Below are 13,794 nucleotides of genomic sequence, written 5' to 3' on the forward strand. Positions count from 1 at the left end.
CATCCTGGATTATAAGTATTAGAAAAGAGATCATACCTGTGTTGTGGTTGTCCATAATTTTCTCCTGCATTAACATGTTGCATTGATTCATCCTCTTGTAACGCAGGACACATATCAGTAACATGACCTGAACTTGAACAAATTCCACATACCTTAACAGTTTGCATGTTCCCTGCAGCCAACTGCCTCACCAAAGAAGTTAAATCAGAAATTTGTTTTTCAAGGTTAGATGTACTTACCTCATTAACCTTCTTAGGTGCGTGATCCATTCTCATTCCAAACTGCTGAGAATTTTCTGCCATGTTAGCAATCAGCCTCCTTGCTTCATCTGATGTCTTGTCAACCAAAGCTCCTCCACTAGAATAAGTAATTTTATCACATAATCATTGAATTTATTGTCTAATAAATAGAAAGTCAAACAAAACATTAAAAATGTTAAATGTGTAATAATGCTATATTTAAAGACTTCAAGTATTAAAAAAAAAATTTAAGTTTAAGAGTTTAAGTGTGCATAAAATTAATTTTAAATGAACTATTATTTTAAAATAATAATATATAATTATTATAATAAATAATAACTACAAATTTTTATGCTAAAAAATAAATTTTTAGCTTTATTGTTTAATTTATTTTCATAATTAATGGTAATATTAAATTTAATAAAATTATGATTCTCAAATTTAGAGGGAAATTTTTAATAATTAAAATATAAAAATTACAATTTTTTTTTTATATAAAATTGCTTATCATATCATAAAAAATTTAGGGTTAGGTTCCTCTCACTAGTAATATAGATTTATCCCTACTATTAATTTAACACTATAATTAAATAATAAAAAATATTTTCATATAATTTTTTTATAAAATAATTTTTCATATATAAATTATTTAAAAAAAAAATAAACGGAGCTTGAATCAACGCTTTATATTGGCTTAAAAAATTTTCAAACTTCATAATTATGTGGCTCAAAACAATTAACGTTCGTAACTTTGACTATAAACCCTTTTCAATTCATTCTCCCACGTTGTGTGGAAGAATGAAGAATGAGTCCAAAATAATTTTTTTAATAATATTAAAACATTATTATTTTTCGTTTTCCACCCATAATTTCAAATGATAACCGATTGTCTAGTTAAGAAATATTTAAAAAATCACGTAAGATAGGAGGAAATATGCTCATAATTCATAATAATTCCAAAATGCATATGCAATTATGATATAAATTCTTGGAGAATAAATAAAAAATCAATGATTTTTCTTTTCTAGAATGTGCATTGTTGGCATTGAAGGAAATTTATATATATGTGTATATATAATATTAATTATTTTAATAATAAATTTTAAATTTTAATATAATAAATATTATAAAATAATTTATGTTTTAAAAAAGTGAAGTATTCATCTTTGACTTATTGGACTTTCTACTAGAGATAGTTGTAAGATGACATAGAAGATAGAGTTAATCACGGAATGAAGAGGACTCATAATTCAAAAAATCTAATTTTTATTAATTATATATATGTTAATTTAATAATATTAAAATTATCTCAATATTATAATTATTATGTCTTAGATTTAAGTTGAAAAAATTATTTTGATATGATGATTAATTAAAAAATTATTATTTAATATTTAAATTTTACTTGTTTCCCAAAAAAAAATTATATTTTAGAAGATAAGAATTAATTATGGAATGATGAGCAATCTTAATTAAAAATTTTTTATTTTTATTTTTATTAATTAGATAAATTTTAATTTAATAATATTTAAATTATTTTTATAATTATACATATCAATTCTAATTAAAATAATTTTTTTAATATTTTCATATGATGTGATACACAAGACAATTATTATTTTAATAATATAAATATTTTATTTTATATTTAATGAATGTATATTATTAAAACTGAATATGGAATAAAATTAGGCATAAAAGATATAAATGCGCACGTTATTATATAATACTTTTATTAAATTTTTTACTATCTCTCTATACTTTGAACTATTCAAATAACTTTTACTTCTTAATTTTATCTTAATTTAATAATGCAAAAAATTAAAATTTTAAATATTAAAAATTTTTAAATAAAATATAGTAATATATGATAAATTTTAAATATTTAATGATATGATTACTATAGTTAGATTTTTAAATTCACAATTAATTATAAATAAATATTGATTCTTAAACTTAAAAATCTTAATTATTCAATCAAAATATGCATAGAAAAATTAGAAAAACTGAAAAAACTCCTAAGAATAAAATAATAGAATAATTTATAAAATTTTAAATATTAAAAATTACAAGAAAGAAAAATAAGTAGTATATTTAACTTTCAGTATTTTATGATATAATTAAATATGATTAGATTTTTAAACTTGTAATTAATTATAAATAAATATATTTTTTTTAAACTTTAAAAAATCTTCATCCAATAAAAAAGTTTAAAAATTTCTAAAAAAGAAAATAATATATTAAACAAAGATAGAGTCAAATTTAAAATTTATTTTGGTTTTAACTTTTATATATATAGAGAGAGAGAGAGAGAAAGAGAGTGAGAGAGGGATTATATATATATAATTAAAAATAATTTTTAATTTGAATAATTAAAATGTTACCTTTTCATTAACATAGTAAATTAAATAATAAAAAATTCATAAAAAATTAAAATTCTGTAAAATAAATAAAATAGTTGTTTGCGTCAATACGATACCCATAAAATAATTGAATTGATAAAATAGTTGGGAACCTAATTCTTCCAAAGAAATTGTAAGGGGAAGAATTTGAGGGTAAATGGAATGAGGGTCAGTGAAAGTAAGTATAAAAGTATCGTTAAAGCAGCAAATACTCGGATGTTCAGACACCCAATTAATAAAAAATTATTAAATTAATTAATTATATATATATATATATATATTTATATTTATATTTATATTTATATTTATATTTAAGTGTAAGTAAGATTTATTTGCCATTTTGGGTACACATCATATTCCAATAAAGTCGATGGACTCAATGATGTAAGGTGTTCAAACTTTCCAAAAAGATGTCGGTCAAAAAAATATACTATAATCTTTAAAAAGTAAAATAAAATAATTATCTAAAATAAAATAAATGACGGCCACCCGACGGGGAATCTGGCTTTATATGCAAGCTTGCAAGGCACCTGAGGTTCATAAGCAGAGCCATATTCGCAGCAAGTATGAGCCCCAGTAGAGAAATAGATCAAGAAGAGGAAGCATGTCTAGATGCCACAGTATTTTCTGTCTCTCATGTCTTTCCTTTGGTTCTTCGCACAGCTGTCGAGCTAAATCTCTTTGAGATTATAGCCAAAGCTGGCCATGGAGCCCATGTTTCTGCCTCTGAAATTGCCTCTCAGCTTCCCACAACAAATCCTGATGCCCCTTCTGTGCTTGATCGTATCCTGCGTCTCTTCGCCACTCATTCTCTCCTCTCTTACTCCTCACGGACCCTCGACGACGGCAGGATTGAAAAACTTTATGGCCTGACACCTGCCTCTAAATTCTTTATTGGCACTGTAGAAGAAGGCAACATCTCTCCCTTATATACCTTTGCCAGCCACAGAGTCAATTTGGAGGTTTGGTATGGAAAATATAACCCTTTATTTGCTTTGATTTTTCTTTTCTTTATTTGACTATGAAAATGACTGAAACTCGACACTTGACAGTAGGAGACTACCAGTTCATAGTCATGCAGGTAATTTCAACTATTGTGTTGATTTTGGTGTTATAGGTTACATATGAAGGACCTAATTCTTGAAGGTGGAAATCTGTTCAAGAAAGTTCATGGGATGTCTCTATACGAGCACACGAATAAAGATCCAGAATTCAACACCATCTTCAACCAGGCAATGGCTGGTAGCTCTACGCTTATTATGAATGGAATTCTAGCGATTTACAAAGGATTCGAGGGACTCACTTCACTGGTTGATGTTGGTGGTGGCACTGGCAGGACTCTCAATATGATCATCTCCAAGTACCCTTCCATCAGAGGCATCAACTATGATCTCCCTCATGTGATCCAAACTGCACCACCTTATCCTGGTATAATGATCTAAAATTTATATGATCATAGATTTTTTTTTCTTATATTACCTTTAATACTGATATTCAGTTGATTGATGAAAATTAACTTTCTTTTACGTGCAGGACTCCAGCATGTAGGAGGAAATATGCTCACAAGCATTCCAAAAGGAGAAGCAATTATGATAAAGGTGACTATAAGGCAAATACCATCATTATTAATGACTGCAGAAACACAAAGATTACACGAGCTAATTATATAAATCTATACAGGATACATTTCACAATTGGAGTGATGAAAATGTGGTGAAAATATTGAAGAACATTTATGAAGTGCTGCCAAATAATGGGAAACTTATAGTGATAAATGCAGTATTGCCAGAAGAACCAGAGACAAGCAAGGCTTCTCAAAATGTTTCAGCATTTGATAACATGATGTTAACGATACCCTCAGGGAAAGAAAGGACTACAAGAGAATTTGAGGCCTTGATTAGAGCAGCTGGGTTCATAAACTTCAAAGTTGCTTGTGTTGGTTATGGAATCTGGGCTGTCATGGAATCCTACAAGTAATTTTTAAGTTGCAAGAGTCGTAATGGTTATGGTAAATCCTATGTGAGATTTACTATAATAATAATAATAATAATAATAATAATAAATTTTATACTAATTTCACTATAATTAATAATAAAAACATATTATTATATATATAATAATTACGTGCTCTGTATAAAAGTCTCTCTTTGTTCTATTCTTGAGAGGCCCTCCTAGCTAATTAAATAAATCCCATTCCAACAAAGATGGTTGTCTTTCTTTTTCCTCAATTAATAATTATTTCCCCTTTGCATGTGCTTGAAATATCTTTTTAAAATTTCAAGGAAAGGAAAAAAAAATTCTATACTTTCTAGTTTTACCTGAAGTGTAATTCAAAAAATAGAATAAATTGAAACGTCTTTATTAAAAAAAAATTAAGAATAAATTTGGACTTAACGTGCTATTTTTTATTATAGAATAATATTTTAATAAAATATTTTAATAATTTTACTTAACTTAAAGGAATGTAGAAATTAATTTCACTCTTAAATAGTTGTATTAGTGTTGTATCATAAAAGTCTTTAAATTTTTTATTTAAGTATCATTAAAATTTATGCCACATGCTATTACAAGTTTACATGTTAATTTATGGTTAAATTTCAATTTTCGTCCGTCAACTTGTGTAGCATATACTCTCAACTTTAATTTACATAAAAAATATTAAATTTTGATTTAATAAATAAATGATTTTTAATACAAAATGCGTTCAATTATATTTTAAGATTGGATATATTATTTTGCTAATATAAAAAAAGATTAAAAACTATAATAACATTGATCTATACAGAAAAAAAAAAAACTTAATTAGAGTTTAATATTATTAAAATCCTTTAAACATTAAAATTGAATTAAAAAGTCATATAAATAAAATAATATTATTAATTTTTCTTTAAGAAAATAATAATATAATTTTTAATAAGATAAATTACATAAATAATTACTTATCAATACTTACAAAAATATTAGAGGATTTTTTCAATTATGATTTTTATTTTTAAAAAAATTGAAAATAAATGAAATTTTAAGCTAAATTTAAAATTTTGAAAGAAAAAAATATAAAAATAATTTATTATTAATTATTTTTTTTAAAAAAATCAAAGAAAAAAATTAAAAAGAAGTTTTAAAATTTTTGTGACATAAATCGATGGTACTTTTTGGTTAGTAGTTTTATAATTTTTGTTTATTTATTTATTAGTTTAATTATTAGAACTTCGTTATAATATCAGTATATATATATTATATTAATTAATAAAAATTAAATGATTTATATATGCTAAGTATAAGGTTAAGTTGGGCTCCCTAATTATAAATTTCTGAAAGTTATTAAGTTAAGTTTGTCCAAATTAATTTATAATATTTTAATTTATTTTATTTTGCATGTTGGATCTTAATTTTAATGAGATCATGAATTTGAAAGCAGTAAAATTTACTATGAATTTCGTAGATTTTATGTTAATCCAAATTCTAATAACTATTCGGCCCATATAATTGGATAGTGACAACTATAATAATATCAAACTATATAAAAAAAATAGAATATCGTTAAAATAAAGTAAAATAATATATATTGGATTTTTCCTTATATTAAAAAAAATCGAAGAAATTAAGATAAAATAAATTTAAATCCTGTATATATTAATCTAAAATTGAATTAAGAAGTCAAATAAAAATAATATTATTCATTTCTCTTTAAAATAATAATAATAATAATAATAATAATTTTAATAAGATAAATTTAAACAAATAATTATTATCAATACTTACAAAAGTATTTGAAGACTTTTTCAAATATGATTTTTATTTTAAAAAAATTGAAAATAAATAAAATTTTAAATTAACTATAAAATTTTGAAAGAAAAATTATAAAATAATAATAATAATAATAATTTATTATTTATTATGAATTTTTCTAAAAAAAAATTAGAGAAAAAATATATTAAAATGAAGTTTTATTTTGTGATGCAAATCACATTTGAGGACAATTGTGATGCACTCATTTAAATTGATTAATTGATGAGTGAAATTCAGCCACAAGTTAATTTACAAAACCATTATTATCAGGTAATCAGTATCTTAATGATATTAAAATTAAAATTTAGAGATTTTTTAATATAAATTTAAATTAAAGGACAATATTGATACAATTACTTAAATTGAGAGACTATTCTTAAAATTTATTTGAAATGTTGAGAATTTTACCAAATAATCAACACAAAACTAGGGACATTGTACTCCACTCCCAATTTTTTTTAAGAAATAAATTTTAACAAATTTCCTTTAAAATTAATAAGACCATTTTATTTAAATTTAATATTAATTCATTTATTTCGCAAAATTGAATAAAATTAAAAATATGCTAAAAAAAGTATTATATCATTTAATTGACCATTTTAAAATATTAGGTTATGTGGAATGGATTTCTTTTCATGATTTCAAATGACTCAATTGCCTAGTTCAGAAATTTTCTTAAACGCATGAATCCATCATGTGATGAAATGTTCCCATAATCATTCCATTCCAAAAATGGCGATGTAATCATTGTGATATAATAGGTAACTGTTGTTTGTCCATAATTTGTTTATATACAAAGCAAGCAAGCCCACCTCAAGTCCATAAGCAGAGCCACGTTCGCAGCTCCAGAGAAATGGATCGAGAAGAGGAAGCTCACGGGCAAACTCTAATTTTAGACCTCATATGAACAGTAGCTAACGGGCATAGCCTAGTGGCCATGATACCCTTTACATAAATTAGGTGTCCACTGTCCAGATTTCGAATCCCCATATTATAACTAAAAACCAGAAGCTCAGTTGACTGATCAAGAAATATTTTAAATGCAGTTGGTTTTAGAATTATGTCATGTCTTTCATTTGTCACTATACATTAATCTCACCGCTCTTGATGACGTGAGGTGGGTGCATCTAAGCAACTGGCTTTACATATAAAAGGACAAGGGCACCGGAAGTCCATAAGCAGAGCCATATTCTCAGCAGGTTTGAGCTACAGAGAAATGGATCAACAAGAGGAAGCATGTCTAGATGCCTTGATATTTTCTGGCTCTCATGTATTTCCTCTGGTTCTTCACACAGCTATCGAGCTAAATCTTTTTGATATCATAGCAAAAGCAGGCCCTGGAGCTTATGTTTCTGCTTCTGAAATTGCCTCTCAGCTTCCCACAACAAATCCTGATGCCCCTTCTATGCTTGATCGTATCCTGCGTCTCTTCGCCGCTCACTCTCTCCTCTCCTACACCTCACGAACTCTCGAAGATGGCAGGATTGAAAAACTTTATGGCCTAACACCTGCCTGTAAATTCTTTATTGGGGCTGTAGAAGAAGGCAATATCGCTCCCATATCTGCTCTTGCCTACCACAGAGCCACTTTGGAGGTTTGGTATGGAAAACAACCCTTTGTTTCCTTTAATTTTTCTTTTGTTTATTTGACTCTAACTATGACTGAAACTCTGAGACTTCACATTCTTAGAGAATATCATGGATAGACCTGAAGGTAATTTCAATTATTGCGTTGATTTTGGTGTTACAGGTTACATATGAAGGACCTAATTCTTGAAGGTGGAAATCTGTTCAAGAAAGTTCATGGGATGTCTATATTCGAGTACATGAACAAAGATCCAGAATTCAACACCATCTTCAACCATGCAATGGCTGGTCTCTCTACAGTCATTATGAATGGAATTCTAGCAATTTACAAAGGATTCGAGGGACTCACTTCACTTGTTGATGTTGGTGGTGGCACTGGCAGGACTCTCAATATGATCATTTCCAAGTACCCTTCCATCAAAGGCATCAACTATGATCTCCCTCATGTGATCCAAACTGCACCACCTTATCCTGGTATACTGATAAAATTTAATGATCATTGAAGATTTTTTTTTTTTTTTTTGTCATTTTTTCCGAATGAACTTTCATATACTGATTTATTTAGTTGGCTAATGAAGGGATTTTCTTAAGTGCAGGAATCCAGCATGTGGGAGGAAATATGCTCACAAGCATTCCACAAGCAGAAGCAATTATGATAAAGGTAACAAATTTATCGTGACTCTGCCCTTTTTTTTTTTCTTCTGTTCAGGTCACTTTCATTGGGCTTCATATTGCATTTGTTATGGGTTGTTGGTTGGTGGTGGGTGTGTCTGGTGGTGGTGGGTGGAGAAAGAAATTAATAACCAACAATTATGTTAGAACAAAAATAAATGCAGAAAAATAAAGAACATTTTTATTGAATAGAAAAAAACAATCTGTATAACTCTCTTAATTCAAAGACTATTAATTGTGCTATTTATATAGCAAAAGTCTAACTAAATATAATAAAATCCCATGTAAATCTCAACACTTAGTCAAAATTATATTATTATTTTAAAAATTAAAATGCAACAACTTTAAAACCTATTATCCCTAAAATCTTGAAGGATATTATGAAGACTAAATCAATCCTGTTTGAATTAGGTTCTAACATTCTCTCCCTTAATTCAAACATGGACTTGAAACAATTTTTTTTTTTTGAATGGAGCACTTCTCTCCATCTAGCAATTTGAGTCTTGGAGCACTTCTCTCCAGTAGACAAATTTGTGTTTTAGAGCACTTCTCTCCAACTGATAATTTTGGTGCACTTCTCACCAATTGTTGATGCACTTTTCACCAACCTTTGCTTTTGATCTTCTTGGAGCACTTCTCTCCAATCTCTTCATTATTGATGCACTTCAAATTTTCTTGGAGCAGTTCTCTCCAATAACCCATGATAAATTTGTGTTTAAAGATTTCTCTTATTAGCCCATAAAATCATTGAGGCTCTGATACCATTGTTAGAACAAAAATAAATGTAGAAGAATAAATAACATTTTTATTGAATAGAAAGAAACAATCTGTACAACTCTCTTAATTCAAAGACTATTAATTATGCTATTTATATAGCAAAAGTCTAACTAAATATAATAAAATCCCATGTAAATCTCAACACTTAGTCAAGATTATATCATTATTTTAAAAATTAAAATGCAACAACCTTAAAACCTATTATCCCTAAAATCTTGAAGGATATTATGAAAACTAAATCAATCCTGTTTGAATTAGGTTCTAACAATATTAATATATATATATTGATGTTTTGTATAGGATATATGCCACAACTGGAGTGATGAAAATGTGGTGAAAGTATTGAAGAACATTTATGAGGTGCTGCCAAATAATGGGAAACTTATAGTGATGAATGTATTATTACCAGAAGAACCAGAGACAAGCAAGGCTTCTCAATATGTTTCAAGACTTGACAATATCATGTTAACCCAACCTTCAGGCAAAGAGAGGACTGCAAGAGAATTTGAAGTCTTGACTAGAGCAGCTGGGTTCACAAACTTCAAAGTTGCTTGTGTTGCTCATGATATTTGGTCTGTCATAGAATCCTACAAGTAATTTATTTAATTGTAATAGCTACTACGATCGATGTTATATGATACAAATAATAAAATTGATCAAAAGTCGTGGTCTTAGCCATTGGATTATAAAAATTGCAATCATGGTCTTTGCTATTGAATTATGTAAGCAAGATAACAGAGTTGTTGGTAGGGGTAAGCATTCGGTTCGAACCAAACCGAACCGAACCAAATTAAATTATAAAAATCAAATTTTAAATTTTAGAAATCGAACCGAATCGAAAGGGTGAAAAATCGAATCGAACTGAACCGCTCTATTTCGGTTCGGTGAGGTTTAAATCGATCGATTTTGATTTTTGATTATTTTTTAATTTAGATTTGATTTTCAAGTTATTTGGTCTAATTTTAACTTTGGTTTGAACCTAATAACCATTAATCAATGAAATTAAACCATTAATATATATATATATAATTAAATATAATTCATAAATTTTCCATAAAAATAAATCAATTTAAAAATTGATTCGGTTTGATTTGGTTCGATTTGAATATATAAATTACTATTCAGTTTGGTTCGGCTTAACCGGTTTTTTTCTCTTCAAAACCGAACCAAACCGAAATAACCGAAATTTCTATAATATAAAATCGAACCGAACTGATTAAATTTTAAAATCGAACCGATTGAATTTAATTGACTCGGTTTGATTCGATTTTTTTGTTTGAATCGAATTCTGCTCGGCCCTAGTTGTTGGCCAAGAAAAGTCAAAATATGACTTTTTATTGGCCTCAGGACTTGGTGCTGAAGTCAACTTTAAAATTTTAAATTTATAATCACTTAATTGGAATATTAATCTAACTTTTAAATAAGATTATTACAAGTTAGCCTTTCAAAATGATTGTAATAATCTAAATTTTTTAAAATTATAATAAATAAATTAAAAATTAAAATTTTTCAGGAATGAATCTGGATAGTATGTCTGTCCAGGTTCATTCTCAGAAATTCAAAAAAAAAAAACCAGCAGCCCCCTTAAAAACTCTCTCTCCCGTCACTCTCCCTCCCCCTCCCTTTTTCTTCTGACCGGCGAGCCTCTAACCACCATGGCCGGCTGACGATAGGTCCCTCACCCTAGATGTCGCCAGCGCACCACCAGCTGGCCGGAGAAGCACCAGAAGCGACGGCAAGTGATGGAGGAGAGAGAAAAATGTGCGCACAGTGGGCAGAAACTTCCAGGTGCGATTCCAATTTCATTCGACGTCCGATCGAGGCGATTAGGTGGCGTTGGAAAGCTTATTCTGAGGGCTTTCTTTTGATACCCATTTTGCAACATTTGGTGATCGGATGAGCGAGATATGGATGAGAAAAATTTCGGATTTTTCAAGCTTTTTCGTCAGATTTTGTATAATCCAACCATTAGATAGACGATTCGAGACCATTAGATAGACGATCCGAGACCATCTATGGACTCAGGAAGAGGAGAGGAACATTATGGTATGATCAGATCCGGCAGATGTCGCAGGAGACCGGTGGCCGACCACCATGCCCGGTGGCTCCGGCTAGCTTTGGGGATGATTCAACTTCCAGAGGTTTCCTCATAAATTTTTGAAATTTTTGAGACACAGATAAGCTTTGGTTAAGATTATTTTCATTATTTCTTAGTCTGCAGTGCTTAAATGCAATGTTTTTTAAACAGGAAAAATTAAAGAAAAATTTTAAGAAAAATATATAATGAAAGTAAAATTATTTAGAGATGTTTTATGGTATTTGTTGAATTTTTAAGTGATTTTGGAATATTTTTGAAATATATATGTGGGTTTTAGTTAGATTTTTAACATCTAAGCATATAAGACCATCTGGATTTATGGTATTTAAATTTTATATGATTGGTTGAAGCTTGAGGATGGAGGTTTAAATATGTGAATATTGAATTGGGTTGAATTAAGAATATGTTAGCCATTGGAAACTTATGGAATTGAGTAATATTCATGAGTGATTAGAAAATTACAATTCCTTTTGCGATAGCTTTATAGCTTTATTAAGGACCGCAAGGCAAAATTTTAGAATTTTTAGAGCTTGTTTGAGTGGATTTTTATAAAATATCAATTATATGAACTAAAACGTAATTTTTCAAGTTTATGACTATTGTCTGATTTAGAGGGCCCAGGAGGGGTCATATAATGTTGATAAGATGTGATTGTGGAAATTGAGAATTTAGAAGTGTTATTTGAATCTTTTTATAGGTTTAGTAGGTCCTACGTATAGGGGAAACTCTGCCGAATTTTTGACATAAATTATAATTGTTTACCCAACCTCTACAGTCGTCTCTGGTGTACTGTGAGTAAAATATTAATTTTAATTATAATTTCAATATTATTATATGTTGAAGCATGCCCATGCATCACTTACAAATATGTATCTATGTAGTTAAACCTTAGGCACGTTTTATATTGCATTCTTAATTGATAAAGTGTCATTGATGTTGTTTATGGTAATTTGGAGCAGTGTGCATGCGTTGGCGTGCGTGTAGTGTGTGGTATTGGATATGGATAGGACAGGTAGACGTGGCTTGAGAGACACTCGTTGGAACCTGATTCTCTTATGGATAAGTCGAGGTAGGCACGGCTCGAAAGACACTCGCTGGCCCCCCATTTGGTTCATTAAGCGAAAGCCCGGTTTGAGAGACACTAGCTGGTAGATGTTGGATTAAGAGAGCTGTATAAGGGATCAGCTCTCGTATATGTACTGTTTGAATATTATTGGGTGTGTGTGTGCTCCAAATTGGCTTTTTGCTATTATGATGTGACTTGTATGGATATGTATGATGGTGTTGCATTTCACTGTTAGACGCATTAGTTTTAAATAGCTATAGAAATTGTACTTAAAATTGGTATTTTACTTTCTGAGCCGAACGCTTACTCCTGTTCACCCTATTTTTTCCAGGCTACAAGAGGAGACATTTTCAGAATAATCTGCTTCTTTTCTCGCAGGTTATCGATCATTACTTAATTGTATTATTATTCTCTAAATTTGTAATTAGAACTCCGCATATACTAGCAGTAGCATTGATCTTGTTAGGAACTGTATGAATTTAAGTTTTTGTATTAATAAATGAAAATTTTTTATGATTTTTAAATAGTTTATGAATGATGTAACAGGGTTGAGCTAGGCTCCCCTAATTTTAATTTCTGATAATTATTAGGTTAAATTGGCACGAAATAAAATAATATTTATTCAATTTAAATTATTTTATATGCATATTGGGTATAAATTATGGGCTTGGTCATGGGTTTGGGAACAGTAAGACTTACTACGGGTTTCGGGGGCTTTATACCGGCTCAGGTCCTAGTGCCTATTCGGCCCATAGGTTGGGTCCTGACAATGATAATCATTAAGCTCTATTTGGATGGATGAAGAATGGGTAATTAAAACAAGCATAAGAAAGGGTAAGGAGGAGGAGAAAACAATAAAAAAAATTTCATGTTTGGGAAAGCAAATTGATGGTAAGATAGAGAAAGGTAATTTATATTTTTTATATTTATACTTGGGAAGAGCCGAAGAAAGTATAAATTTGAGAGGTGAAAAAAAATAAAATAATTTAGCTCTCACATCTTCTCTTTAAAAAATTGATATTTGAGGGATTAGACAAGTATCTTTACTTATCCTCAATGGTACATAAATCGTTTTTCTTTTTTTACTTTTATTTACCTCTTATTCATCCTCATCTAAACAGGCCATAAGGGTATGCCCTATACATTTGTGTAATATTGTCCACTT

General features: G+C 28.7%; 2 protein-coding genes across 2 annotated transcripts; both read left to right on the plus strand.

The window, feature by feature from the left end:
* Positions 1 to 3,195: 3,195 nt before the first annotated feature.
* On the plus strand, positions 3,196 to 4,820 carry LOC110667200 (caffeic acid 3-O-methyltransferase-like). The gene is made up of 4 exons (XM_021827983.2): positions 3,196 to 3,608; positions 3,759 to 4,069; positions 4,175 to 4,239; positions 4,322 to 4,820. Exons 1-4 carry the CDS (start codon positions 3,208 to 3,210, stop codon positions 4,616 to 4,618), a joined length of 1,074 nt encoding a protein of 357 aa, XP_021683675.2. The 5' UTR covers positions 3,196 to 3,207; the 3' UTR covers positions 4,619 to 4,820.
* On the plus strand, positions 4,641 to 10,139 carry LOC110667558 (caffeic acid 3-O-methyltransferase). Its single transcript, XM_021828448.2, has 5 exons — positions 4,641 to 4,649; positions 7,548 to 8,029; positions 8,180 to 8,490; positions 8,613 to 8,677; positions 9,766 to 10,139. The coding sequence occupies exons 1-5, from the start codon at positions 4,641 to 4,643 to the stop codon at positions 10,060 to 10,062; spliced, it is 1,164 nt and encodes a 387-aa protein (XP_021684140.1). The 3' UTR covers positions 10,063 to 10,139.
* The last annotated feature ends 3,655 nt before the right edge of the window (positions 10,140 to 13,794 follow it).

The sequence above is a fragment of the Hevea brasiliensis genome, unplaced genomic scaffold (genome assembly GCF_030052815.1).
Source record: "Hevea brasiliensis isolate MT/VB/25A 57/8 unplaced genomic scaffold, ASM3005281v1 Scaf178, whole genome shotgun sequence".
Lineage (NCBI taxonomy): Eukaryota > Viridiplantae > Streptophyta > Magnoliopsida > Malpighiales > Euphorbiaceae > Hevea > Hevea brasiliensis.

What these genes read in the sequence shown, in the direction of transcription:
- LOC110667200 (XM_021827983.2), top strand. Translation starts at nt 3,208, where the DNA reads ATGAGCCCCAGTAGAGAAATAGATCAAGAAGAGGAAGCATGTCTAGAT. An exon ending in AACTGCACCACCTTATCCTG is followed by an intron (nt 4,070 to 4,174) that starts GTATAATGATCT and finishes TTTTACGTGCAG; the next exon opens with GACTCCAGCATGTAGGAGGA. An exon ending in GAGAAGCAATTATGATAAAG is followed by an intron (nt 4,240 to 4,321) that starts GTGACTATAAGG and finishes AAATCTATACAG; the next exon opens with GATACATTTCACAATTGGAG.
- LOC110667558 (XM_021828448.2), top strand. An exon ending in AGAGCCACTTTGGAGGTTTG is followed by an intron (nt 8,030 to 8,179) that starts GTATGGAAAACA and finishes TTGGTGTTACAG; the next exon opens with GTTACATATGAAGGACCTAA. An exon ending in AACTGCACCACCTTATCCTG is followed by an intron (nt 8,491 to 8,612) that starts GTATACTGATAA and finishes TCTTAAGTGCAG; the next exon opens with GAATCCAGCATGTGGGAGGA.